Here is a 13,488-nt window from a genome sequence, read left to right as displayed (position 1 = left end):
TATTATTTAATATTTTTAACATGACAAACATTTTTGAAATATTTCGAAATGAAAAGGACACCAGCGCGTCATTTTCAATGGAACGCGCAGAGAGTCCTCCTACATCACACACTCACACACCATTAGCTCACAATTTCACCTTTCTGTCTCTCACACACGTCATACTAACACAGACACAATCCCACCTTTCTCTCTCACACACTACACACAGAGACGTACAGAAAGACAAAGCACAGCACAGCACACTCTCACAGCACTACTCAGTCTCCCCCATACACTCTTCCCCTAATATAAAAACCCTAATTCTCTTACTTCCCTCCCCTTTTGCCTCCTCTCCAACTACCGCTACCTCCACCACCGCCCCTAACTCTGCACCATCACACCACTTTCCACCACCATCATCTCCGCCGCAGCCGCCTTCGCCTGTCAAATGCCTCACCCCTAATACACATCGTCCTTTCTTACTCTCTCGACTCCAATGACTCACACTCTCTCTCTTCTACTCACATTCATCCTCCTCCTTCACCACCTCCAACTTCGCCACTGCTCTGCTGTCGTGGACGACGAAATCCGGTCACTTCTCGAGTTCAAAAAGGGAATTAAAATCGACCCATTAAACAAAATCTTCACCACATGGAACGAAACCCTTTTAGATCCATCCATTCGCTCCAGGAACAACGTCACTTGCCCCTCCTCCTTCTACGGCGTTTTGTGCGACCCTTCTTCCAACTCCATCACTGCCATTAATCTCTCTGGCCTCGGCCTCTCCGGTGAGCTCAAGTTTAGTACCCTGTTGCCCCTAAAATCCCTCCAAAACCTCACTCTCTCTGGTAACTCCTTCACCGGCCGTCTTGTCCCGGCCGTCGGAACTATGACTACTCTGCAGCATTTAGATCTCTCAAACAACCAATTCGTTGGCCCGATTCCAGACCGGATAAATGATCTCTGGGGCTTGAATTATCTCAATTTATCGCGAAATAATTTAACCGGGTGGTACCCCGGTAGTACCTATAATTTGAATCAGTTGAAAGTGATGGACTTGCATCAAAATTTCCTAAGTGGGAGCGTGGAATTCTTATTTTCGGTTCTCAGGAATGTGGAGTATGTGGATTTGAGTGGAAATTCGTTTGTGGGATCCTTGGCATTGAGTGCTCAGAATGTCTCTAGCCTGGCTAATACAGTTCAGTATCTCAATTTGAGTGGTAACAATTTGGCTGGTGGATTTTTCACAGCGGATGTAATGCAATTGTTCAGGAATTTGAGGACTCTGGATTTGGGTGATAATAGGATCAGTGCTGAGCTTCCGTCAATGGCCACATTGCCGATTCTTCAAGTTCTGAAGTTGGGGAGTAATCAATTTTATGGGTCTATACCTGTGGAGCTCTTACAGGGGCCTGTCCCATTGGTGGAGTTGGATCTTAGTAGCAATCAGTTTTCGAGTATGGAATTGGTTATTAAATTTCAACTGTTTAATTATGGGATTTTACTCTGCCTTTTGATTGCTTAGTTGTAAAACTTCGTGCCCTTCTGTGAATATTAGAAATGTTAGAGTAATTATGCATGTGTTAGTCGTTATAATTTTTAAGTGTTGGAATTGGATGATATAGAGCTCCGAAATTGGATTGTTATTAGTTTTATTTGCAGTTCTTTGAGTTGGGAATACTTCATTTGCTGGATTAGTGATTTATAGAAATTTTATGGGGCCTCCTTTAGGTTTTGTGTAAAGTATGGACGTTTTGTCCAACAATTGGCTGTGGGCATATGTCTTAAATTCTGTCAATTTTTTGGCATGATGTACAAGTCTAGTTATTTGATAGCATTGTCTGTTACAAAGAGCTTATCTCACAAAAATGGAAAAGATTTGTCTTGTCCGAGAGGAATGGCTGCTTTGACAATGAATGGAACAATTTCAAATTATTGGAGCAAAACATTTTGTGGACTGGAACTACCCTTTTTCAATTTTGAGCATGAATATTTGGATCATTACTTGGTCATATTGACAAGATACTTGAGAAATTAGTATGTTGATTGCCACTTAATCCCTAGCGCAATCATTTCTTAAAGTTTTTGTCCAATTCTTTGAAACTTGTCGATTTTAACTTGGTAAGTAAAACTAAGACTAGATTCTGCATTTTACATATGCCAAAAAGTATATTTGAAATGGAAGTTAATGCTGTATTCAAGTAAAAAAATGCTTATTTATCTTCAAAAAGGGTAGGTAACAAAAATCATACACAGGAGCAACAGAATTGTCAGTACTAAAATTTTACATGTTTTGATGATGTGCTGTGGAAGCCTCAAGCTATAAACTTTCTATATGATCTTTGCTTTTTTTTTGTCGGTGCCAACTCATATTATCTGGCAGAATTATTTATGAGCTTAACATAGATGCTTTGCAGAATTTAAGACAAAAGAAGAGATTAGAGAAGTTTAATGATGCTCTCTTACACTCTGCATGTACTTATTTTGATCTTTTTTGGCATGCATTCATATCCTTTCTTGAATTCTTGTTCTGCCTATGTGAGAATATTCTATTGAGCCAAGTCTATGAAAAGAAGTTAAGATATTTGCCAATTTGTTACCAATGTTTTACAACTTTCCTGAATCTAAGATTGTATTTCAAAAACATGAGCTAGATGTCCTAAATATCTTGAAGGAACTGTTGGCATTTGTGCAGATTCTATCCAAGAGGTTAACTCGACTACATTGCGTACGTTGAACCTTTCGTCCAATGTGCTCTCAGGTTCACTTCCACCTTCTTTGGGAAATTGTGTTCTCGCTGATTTGAGTAGAAATATGCTATCTGATGACATCAGAGTAATGGATAATTGGGGAGCCAGTTTGGAAGTTCTAGACTTGAGCTCGAACAATTTGACTGGAAGCATTTCTAACTGGACACTGTTGCAGAGGCTGAGCCTGCTAAGTTTTAGAAATAACTCCTTGGTGGGAAGCGTGCCTAGCGAACTGGGGGATAGTCCAAGGCTGGCTACCCTCGATCTCAGCTCTAATAAACTTGATGGGAGCCTCCCTGGTTCTCTCTTTAAATCCCTGACCTTGACCAGCTTGAACATGTCTGGAAATCATTTGAATGGAAGAATTCCTATTGGTGCTTCAGGTGCCAGTGAGTTATTAGCACTTCCTTCATCTTTTCCGATAGAGTTGCTTGATCTTTCAGACAATTCCTTGACAGGAATCTTACCTTCTGATGTTGGTAACTTGGGGAGGCTTAGATTACTGAATCTGGCAAGAAATCAAATGTCTGGAGACCTGCCAAGTGAACTGAACAAAATTAATGGCTTGGAATATCTTGATCTATCAAATAATAATTTCAAGGGCAAGATCCCTGATGAACTTTCTTCAAGACTTGAAGTTTTTAATGTGTCATACAATGATTTAGAGGGGACAGTCCCGGAAAATTTGATACATTTTCCAGATTCTTCATTTCATCCTGGGAACACCTTGCTCATACTTCCACCTGGGGGATCATCTCCACATCACAAAGTTCCTGATGAAATTGATGTTAGAGGAAAACATCATAGCTCGAAATCTAGTATAAGGATAGCTATTATAGTTGCCTCTGTCGGAGCTGTTGTCATGATTGCCTTTGTTTTACTGGCATACTATCGAGCTCAGCACCATGACTTCCGTGGGCAGGGCAGATTTAGTGGCCAGACTGCTGGTCGAGATGATAGACTAGGAAGATTTAGTCGGCCTTCGCTTTTCAAGTTCCATACTGAGGAGCCACCTCCCACATCCTTGAGCTTTTCTAATGATCATCTGCTGCCTTCGAACTCAAGATCCTTGTCAGGTCCGCTGGACTCCAGTACTGAAATTGTTGAACGTGTTTTGCCTGAGGGTTCTGCAACTGGTTCTACATATGTGAATCCCAATGTACAAGATAATCGTCCTGCAACATCTGGAAGAAAGTCCTCTCCAGGTTCTCCAATTGCTTCCTCACCCCGTTTCATTGACACATTTGAACAACCGGTGATTTTGGATGTGTATTCGCCGGATCGATTGGCTGGAGAACTGTTCTTTCTGGATGCTTCACTGGCATTTACAGCTGAGGAGTTGTCTCGTGCTCCGGCTGAAGTTCTTGGTAGGAGCAGCCATGGTACCTTATACAAAGCTACCCTTGACAACGGTCATATGCTTACTGTGAAGTGGTTGAGAGTAGGATTGGTCAAAAATAAGAAAGAATTTGCAAAAGAAGTAAGAAAGATTGGATCAATAAGGCACCCCAATGTTGTTTCTTTGCGAGCTTACTACTGGGGACCTAGAGAACAAGAGCGACTTGTCTTAGCAGACTACATACAGGGAGATAGCTTGGCTCTTCATCTTTATGGTAAGCCCTTGAAACATCCTATTTAATCTGGAATATGTGGCCTGTGCACTGTATTTTCTGGTTTTGTTGATAATCACATAACGGATTACCATTTATTAACTCCCTATTGAACAAATCCTATAATGTGCTTTCTACTTCCTTCTTGTGCTATTTGGAAATATAAATGCTAGTCAGTGTTGTTTGCCATTGATATGTACTAGTATTTTCCTGTGTTACCTATATGGTACCTGTATTAAGGCAACAACACTTCTGGAATCATGAAAACAAGTTGGGTGACAGTTTATTTGAAGAGTTGCATTTGATTGTCTGTGTAAGCTTTCAATGATCCTGTCACTTCAAACAAAAAAGACAAAACAGGGAAGGATGATCGATTTAGCACATCCCAATGGACTCTACACACTTTTTGAGTGAATTTTTCTTGTGCTGAACAGTGGCGCAAGGCGTGTGAGTTATAATGCAGGACATTTACTGAGTGTTCTCACTTATAGTATCTTGATATTCTATGGTCCTCCTCTGTAATATTGATTAGCATTAAGAGGATTGCCTATTGCTCAGCTTCTGCAGTGCTATTATATTTCCCCAAGCAGGTGAGTCCATTTCTGCTATTGTTAAATGTCATTGCTTATTCTCTAGTTGTCGGACTTGGAATTTTGGCGTGTGGTAAGTTTTTGGCAACTGTTAAATTCTGATTAGTGATTTAACATGTCTTTATAGCTGGGTTAGAGGTAAAGCTCTGCAAAAATAATGTGCTTTGCTCATGTTCTGAAATGTATGCCATGCAGAGACAACGCCTCGGAGGTACTCCCCGTTATCATTCAGTCAAAGGGTAAAGGTCGCTGTTGATGTTGCTCGCTGTCTGATGTACCTTCATGAAAGAGGATTGCCTCATGGAAACTTAAAGCCTACGAATGTAATCTTGGAGGGGCCTAACTACGATGCTCGTCTTACAGATTATTGTCTCCACCGCCTGATGACTCCAGCTGGCATCGCTGAGCAGATACTGAACCTGGGGACCCTTGGATATCGTGCCCCAGAGCTTGCAAATGCCACAAAACCTATGCCATCATTTAAGGCTGATGTTTATGCACTGGGTGTTATTCTGATGGAATTGCTGACCAGAAGAAGTGCCGGTGACATCATCTCTGGTGAATCAGGAGCTGTTGATCTTACAGACTGGCTTCGGCTATGTGATCAAGAAGGTCGAGGAATGGACTGTATTGACAGAGATATTGCTGGTGGGGAAGAGCATTCAAAAGCGATGAATGACTTGCTTGCCATATCGCTTCGGTGTATCCTTCCCGTAAATGAAAGGCCCAACATCAGACAAGTTTGTGGAGATCTCTGCTCAATAGATCTGTGAAGCTTTGTACATCTGTTGGAATAGTTCTTTGCTTGACTTGATTGTTCATTGTATTTTCCCTTTCCTTTTTCACCTGATTGATTTGGTTGCCTCCTAATCCAGGCAATTATAACCTCCCCCCCTGCAATTTTTGTGTAAAGGGATGATTGATCCATTGATTGATTGACCATATTCTTTAGTTTGATTGTGAGTCCAGCGAGCTAGGTTTGTCATTATTTCTGTTGACAAATGATAGCTCGACCTTGTGTAGTTCACTCACAGCTATTAGTAAAGTTCCATTTCCTTTTCTTCTTGTAATTTGACTGTTGCTTTTACATCATCACATTCCTGTTGGGGCGATCACTTTGTGCAGATCAACCTTTGTCTTGATTATCTATCTTTTTGTTACTATAATTTATCGCCCTTTCGTCACCTGTGCCAACTTTGTACCTTATTGTTGTATCAAGTTCTGAGTTAGGAGGACATATGACTCTTAGATATTCATGCTCAAGCACCACCACACAGCGCTGTAATGCCTTATCCTTTTTGACATTTTATCTGCGCGCCACCATAGCCACGGCTGACTTGACCGCCTGAGGTGGTTTGCAAAACAATCTGAGACACTGTCAACTTCTTCCAAGATCATACTGCACAAAATTGTCTTTTACTTCTAAAACCAGTGTCCTATCAACCTGTTGACAAAACGCTTTAGCAGTCTTAATTTAGAGGTGGGAGTACGAAATATGGCAAGAGGCTCGGAGCATGCACAAGGAATTTGCTCAAGTAGCTCGACCAACCAAGGTGGGTACCTGTTTCTGGGACTGAGTTACTTGAGGATATGTGAAGAAATTCTTGGCGCAAAATGGCAGTCATGAAGTAGGAACTCCATACAAGGGCGACCAGATAAACATACACAAAATAGCAGGATTTATAAGTTTCCTGATGGACTTACTTTAGGTATAATAGCTCTGCAATAGCTAAGGGCAATTACAGAGAATAATTGACAGCCCAAATCAGTCCGTACTGATGTAGCCAGATTTAGGTGGTCAATTCAAAAACAAAGAAAAAAAATATTCGTTTTTGTTTTTAAATTTGAATTGGATGGTTTGGATTGGATTAGACTGATATAACTTAAACATAGACCATTAATTAGACCCTACAATAAATTGAAGATGCCCTTTATCTAGGTTACATTCTGATTCCCTAAGGATTCCACATCATTTAGCAATAATTTCAATTATAATTCTTCTATATGCAAAGCAAAGGAAGGCATCAAATAGCAATTAGTTGAATAATAATTTTTTTTATGTTGAAAGAAAAGGAAAAATATTTTGAGTGAAGAGGAGGGCTTTGGACCAAATCCATAGAAAAACTTCATAGACCGAAAGTTGGGTTGTTTGGCTCCACAGGTCATAACTCCTATAGATCCGTGTTATTCATCTAGATATACACTGTGTGATATAGAAAGAGAATTCATCGGAGAGTAGCCAATCATTGTAAAAAAGCTTCAATAATGACTACTTCAATCCAAATGATTAGGATTTAGACACTAATCATTGATCATGATTCATGCACACACTTGTGTATTTTTTACAATGCATTCAATTATTTAATAAGGTTGATCAGGTAGAAAATGTAGTAGTCGGTTCATTAGAAACAAAAGATCACATGCAATGCAGGTCAAGACCAAGAGTTTTAACAGAAAAAAAAAAAGGTTTTAAGCAAAGACTGCTGACTAAAAAGAAACAGACAATGCATGGTGCTTGTAGATGCAGTATCATGTTTTTATTAATTCCACTAACTAGTCAATCCACCAAAAATTGATTCTACTAGGGAGGTGTTTGGTAAGTGAATTTTAAGACCAGAAATGGGTTTTAATTTCATATTGTATTCATACATAATGTTGCTTTAAAGTCAGTCAATTAATGAGTTTCATGATTAAATATGAAAGATTAGGGTTTTATTTATCATTATTTTTTTATTATTAAGACCCATTGCAGTAAAGCTTTTTTTTTTTTTTTTTTTTTAAAGATTTTTTTTTCCTAGCAAGGGAGAGGAGGGATTTAAGAAGCGGGAAGGGAGCAGGGGAATAGAACCAAGAATTTCTACGTTCGGAAGCCTTAACCTTAACCAAACACTCCATGGGTTTTTTTTATCAAACTTGAACCAAACCGCTTGTAATCATAAGAATAATCTACAGTGATATTAAATAATTATAGATTCTGATTGAGAATAATTATGTGGATGTGCAAGATTAATGGCAATCATAAGAAGAACATGCTAATCCACTACAATTGCATGCATGTAATCATGCAATTGAGCAAACTGCCTTTTTTTTTTTTTTTTTTCTTCTTGAAGAGTATACTTTCCATCATGCAATTCAAAGCTTCTCACTATAGAACCGCTCAATCTCTTGTCATCTTCTTCTCATTCATATGAACTTTGTTCATCAGTTTTGTTAGTGAAAATGGGTCCCTTGACTTCTTTTGGTTTCATTCAAGAGCCAATTCACATGCAAACTTCCTGATTCTTTTAATTAATTGCCAGAAGAACCAATGACCTCCCTTTTGGAACTTGGCATATGGTAGTTGAGTGGTAATGGCCCACAAACGGGCTAAAATCTAAATTGGCGGTTGCTTTGCTTTTCCTTCCTTTTACTAAAAAACTGAAAGTTAGGTAACACGTCCCACAATTCACTGAATATATTATTCTTTGCATGTTCTTGTTTGATCTAAATTTTGTCAAAGTTGATTATGGAAATTTAATCATCTCAGGGTAAATTTTAGAATTTCACTTTTTTTTTTTTTTTATAAAAAAATGATTAATCTTTCCTATACTAACAGTGTATATATTATCGGCGTTAGATGAATGACAATTATATAAAATTTGAATTTGAAATTCAACTTTTACACGAATGTCATGAATCAAATGGTAATAGTGCATCTACTATCAGTGTATATAAGATTTACTCTAAAAAAAAAATTACAATCTATACTTGAAAGCAGACCAGAATATTTCCCAACTCGACCTTTTTTACACCTGGTTATATGATCAATTTGCAAGACAAAAATAATTACATAATAGATAAAAATTAGTAAAAAAAAAAAAAATTGGACTCTTGAGCACTTGAAATTGCTAAAAGTCTCTCATTTTCTCTCCCCTAATGGCCCTAGTATCCTCCAACTCCCTCCCTATTTGATACCTAGTAGTCTAAGACTATATATATCCACTCATTGACTACATAAAATGGCACCCTATGACAAATAGAAGAAAGCAACTACCATCCATCTATAAGAAATCCAACTACTACTAGTAGCAGTCACCTTAGCTTAATCTTGATACAGAAGAAAGCTACATATTCCACACACACATATCACTATCATCAATGTCATCATCTAGCAGTGGCAAAAAGAAGCAGCAAGCCCAAGTCAAGATGCAGCAGGAAACAGGTGGAGATGCAGTAAAATTCCTGGGAGTAAGGAGGAGGCCATGGGGACGATTTGCCGCGGAGATACGCGATCCAACAACCAAAGAAAGGCATTGGCTTGGGACGTTTGACACGGCCGAGGAAGCTGCCCTTGCCTACGACAAAGCTGCTCGCTCAATGCGGGGCGCTCGTGCTCGTACTAACTTTGTCTACTCAGACATGCCCCCTGGCTCATCTGTCACAGCCATCATATGCCCCGAGGAAACCATCGCGCCTAATCACCGATCCATTCAAAATAATCTTCGCGGTTTTGGATACCACCATGATCATATTAACTCCCTAGTACAACAACAGCAGGAAGGAGAAGTTCTGCAATTTCATCATCAGCACCAGCAACAGCAGCATCAGCAAATTTCCCAGTGCGGTAGTCAGGATTATCTCTATTCAAGAGTTGGGCATTCCAAAATGGAGTATAGTAGTTACTATGATGGCTATTCAGGGACTCCTGGAGATGTATATGCAAATCCAAAAAGTCATTATCATCAGCAACCTTCAGTTTCTGCAGCTGAGGGTATTCTTCACCATTTTGACTCTTCCCACCACTACTCCAACTCTTCGGGAGATGCTGGTGGGTCGGAACAGCTTCCTGCTCTACCTTCGGCCTTTTCGAGTGAGGTTTGGGCTGAACCCTCGACACGCCTGTGTGGCACCTACACAGATGAGCCCACCACAGAACCTGCCTCATCTTACTGTCAGAAACATCCTGGGCTGGGCTTTGATTCCACCATTTTCGTGCATAGCCCACTGTTCAGTCAGATGCCCCCGGTCTCCGATTTGGAGAGTTTTGAACCTCTCCATTTGCCCTCCTCTTATTATTTTTGATTTTTTTTTTTTTTTTGCCAAGAGATGGTTAACTAGACTAATTCCCATTCTGAGTTGCAGAGCCTTATCCAAAGGACACAAGCACAATACTATATTAGCAAGATTCGAACTGGTGACCTACGAGATACTATCCCATCTGATTAACGGTCGAGTGGTGTAATTTATTTTATGTTCTATTCCTGTTCTTTCTTTTTTTTTTTTTTTTTGGTTCAAAATTTCTTTATGATGAGGATCTTGTGATCCCGCATAAGGAATCAAAATAGCCTCGGATACGGTATGTGATTAGAGAAGCATGTACTTGTAGGTGGACCGGTAGATTAAGGGTCCATCTTGAATTAGGTTTGGTTTTTTTTTTTTTTTTATTTCGGTATTTCAACTGCCCCATTTGAGCTGATGTGTTGAAAATTCATTGGGCGAACTTTTCACACAATCGGCTTGGAATTGCGCGGCCTTGTAGCAGCCTATTCCGAGTATCTTGAATTATTATTAACTCTCTTGTTCGTTAGCTCCATGTGACTCGAGAGCGGAAGACAAGTCCGCATTTGTATGGCAAAATAATTTATTTCTATAGTTTAATCTGGTTTTTGTACTTAGCTGTGAAGTTTACTCTATAGTTTTCTGTGCATGATACCGTTTGGAGAAGGTGTCCGTTCTGCCTAATGAATCGAAGCAAACAAAGCTAATCAGGCAAATTGAGAAATTATACAAAATTCCCATTCGAGTACTTATTTTGCATATCCGGGTTTTGTATGGACCTAACCCTTGGACATAATAGATATAAGAAATTATTCCATCGAACATATTAAAAATAGAGCTTTTGTAACGGGTGCTTTTAGGGCACTCGTTAATATATACATCTAGTGTTTATCTAACATACCATATATATATATATATATATATATATATATATATACATATACTATACTAGAAGTGGCAAAATGGATTCATATCCACCAATCCATCCATATAAACCAACCTTAAATGGATTTGGATTATCCATATAAATTCAATGGTTTTAAATGGATAACCATTTAAATCCAATTATGTTGGTGGATTTAAATGGATTATCCATCTTATCCATATACATCCATTTAACTTAAAAAATAGAAAACACATTTATAAAAATGTGAGAAAATCTTGTGGGACAATCTATTTTTTTCTTCATAACTTCCTCATATGTCAAATTAATTTTGTGGGACCACCTATTCTTTCTTTCATAACTTCCTCACATGCCAAGTTGCCAATAACATTAATTACAATTTATTTGCTTCTAGTTCCTAGACTTCTTCCATACTTTTCAAAATTATATTTTAGTCTCTACTCTTGTTTTTTTTTAATTAAACTCTCATGTAGTAATGATTGCAAACATTTATATTCTTAAGTAAAGAAAAAGCGAGAATGCATCATGCAGTGTCAAAATAATTTTTATTTTTTTAATTCTTTTAATTATAAAAGAATTTTTCTAACGAGTGTCCCCGCAACATTGGTTAAGATATGTAAATGACACCTTTTTTTTTTTTTTTTTCCAAATCCTCATACTTTCAATTCCTCTCCCTTTATCACCCAACCCAACTATCCAAAAAAATATATATATACCTAATTTACTAAGTAATATAAGGTAGCTTGTATATCAATGGTATAATAAGGAGTTTTATATATGTTTAGGTACTACGTGCACATGTGATGAAAATAATTTACTTGTCAAATAACATAAGATTTCTTATTAGAACTCCACTTTTATTCAAGACATCACTCTTGAACAGGAGTGCAAAAAATTGGAAACGTAAACTTTTTTTCACTGTAAAGCCGTATTCAATTCATTCAAAAGTTATAAAAATATAGCTAAGTTCTTAATTGTTCATTACTTTACAAAATGATACTTAAAGTAATGATGAAAGGACAGTTAAATTTTCTTGGAACTAAACTAATTTTATGAAGAACTGAAATAAAGTAACAGTACAAGCATTTGTTATTACCAAAAGGTTTTAGGTGATTTAAGGATAAAACTTTGGGGATCTGTATTTTTTAGAAAAAAATATTTGGATCTTAAATTTAGGATTTGGAAGAGTAAATGGATAAATGGATGGATCATGGTTTACACTATCCATTTAAATGACATCCATTTAGATCCATTTATTAAATGGTTTTAATTGGATTGGATCAATTTGATCCACTATCCATTTAACTAAAACCATTTATCAACCATATATCCATTTTGCCACTTCTATACTATACTAACAATTAATTGTTATTCTTTCTTGCATTCATATATTCTCCCTATTTAATCTTGCCTACACTCCCTTGTATTTATTTATTTTGCCTAATTAATCTTATATTTTCAAAAGTATAATACCTGAAATATATATTAATGGGTGCCCCAGTCAGACAAACCGTTTAAAATATAGCATTAAGAACGCATTTTTGGAATTCTGATTTTTCATTTGACATCACTATCCGGGATGTTATTATAAAAAAAAAAAAAACCAATAAGAGGTTTTCAAAGCTAAGGGGGTGTTAGCCCAATCTAAAAGATCAGTAAATGGTTCTCTGCGATTGTGACTAATATCAGAGAATGAAACTTCTAATTATCCTTGCAGAAATGAAACTTGAGATATCAGCAAATGATAAAGGCCTACGACATTATTTGTGTTTAACTGTATTTAATTAATAAAGTGCTATTAGTGCATGAACAATTATTGCCATAAATGTCAAATTCATCAAATGTTTAGTGTGCCAAGCTGTTTTGCCTGATGTAAATTTGGTTGCACATCATTACCATATATGTTAACCTCAGTGGATCAAGGATGACTGAAAATTCTTAAGCAATTTGTAAAATGTGTAACAAAATTAATGTGGAGCCATGTTGGATGAATGTGATTGAAGAGTGGAACAGCCCACAAGACACTCACCAGCAAAAATAGTTTTTTTTTTCTTATTAGATATATATAAGATAATTAGTTTCTATATATATATATATATATATATATATATATATTGATAAGGATAAGAAAATGTAATGTGCCCTTTGTGCATAAAAATGCCTTAATCCCCATAAGCAACAAAGATAATGGGATAAATTGGTTTTTATTTATTTTTTCCAGAATGAGTGGAGGAAAGAATATAAAGAAAGAATTAAACATAGAAAAACGAATGAGGATTGCTCTTGCGTGTCGATATTATCCTTTGAACAAATGTACAAAATTCCCCTTAAAATTGATCTTTATTGTTTAAACTATGCTGTAGCATTATCCCCAGTTACTTTACCATTTGTGAACACATAGTTGCATTGGAATTATAGCATTAACAAGGCAGTTTTGGAGTTCTAAATTGTTTACATTGAAATCGATAACCGGCATGCTAGTCTAGAAAGAACTATTGGTAACATTCTTTGTTTTGCCCTCAGGGGTTTGGTCTGGTGGTTGAAGTTGCTGAAGATGGAGCCTCAGGTCCCTGGTTCGAACCTTGCTGCCAGCAAGTTGCTGAGGGTGGTGAATA

The 13,488-nt window shown here is 37.4% G+C and overlaps 1 protein-coding gene across 1 annotated transcript; it reads left to right on the top strand.

Moving 5' to 3' along the window:
- The first annotated feature begins 243 nt into the window (after positions 1-243).
- Positions 244-6,062, top strand: LOC113699092 (probable inactive receptor kinase At5g10020). Its single transcript, XM_027219185.2, has 3 exons — positions 244-1,439; positions 2,678-4,345; positions 5,128-6,062. Exons 1-3 carry the CDS (start codon positions 479-481, stop codon positions 5,703-5,705), a joined length of 3,207 nt encoding a protein of 1,068 aa, XP_027074986.1. The 5' UTR covers positions 244-478; the 3' UTR covers positions 5,706-6,062.
- The last annotated feature ends 7,426 nt before the right edge of the window (positions 6,063-13,488 follow it).

The sequence above is a fragment of the Coffea arabica genome, chromosome 7c (assembly GCF_036785885.1).
Source record: "Coffea arabica cultivar ET-39 chromosome 7c, Coffea Arabica ET-39 HiFi, whole genome shotgun sequence".
NCBI lineage: Eukaryota > Viridiplantae > Streptophyta > Magnoliopsida > Gentianales > Rubiaceae > Coffea > Coffea arabica.
Note: the sequence above shows the minus strand (reverse complement) of the source record. Positions and strands in the feature narration are given on the sequence as shown.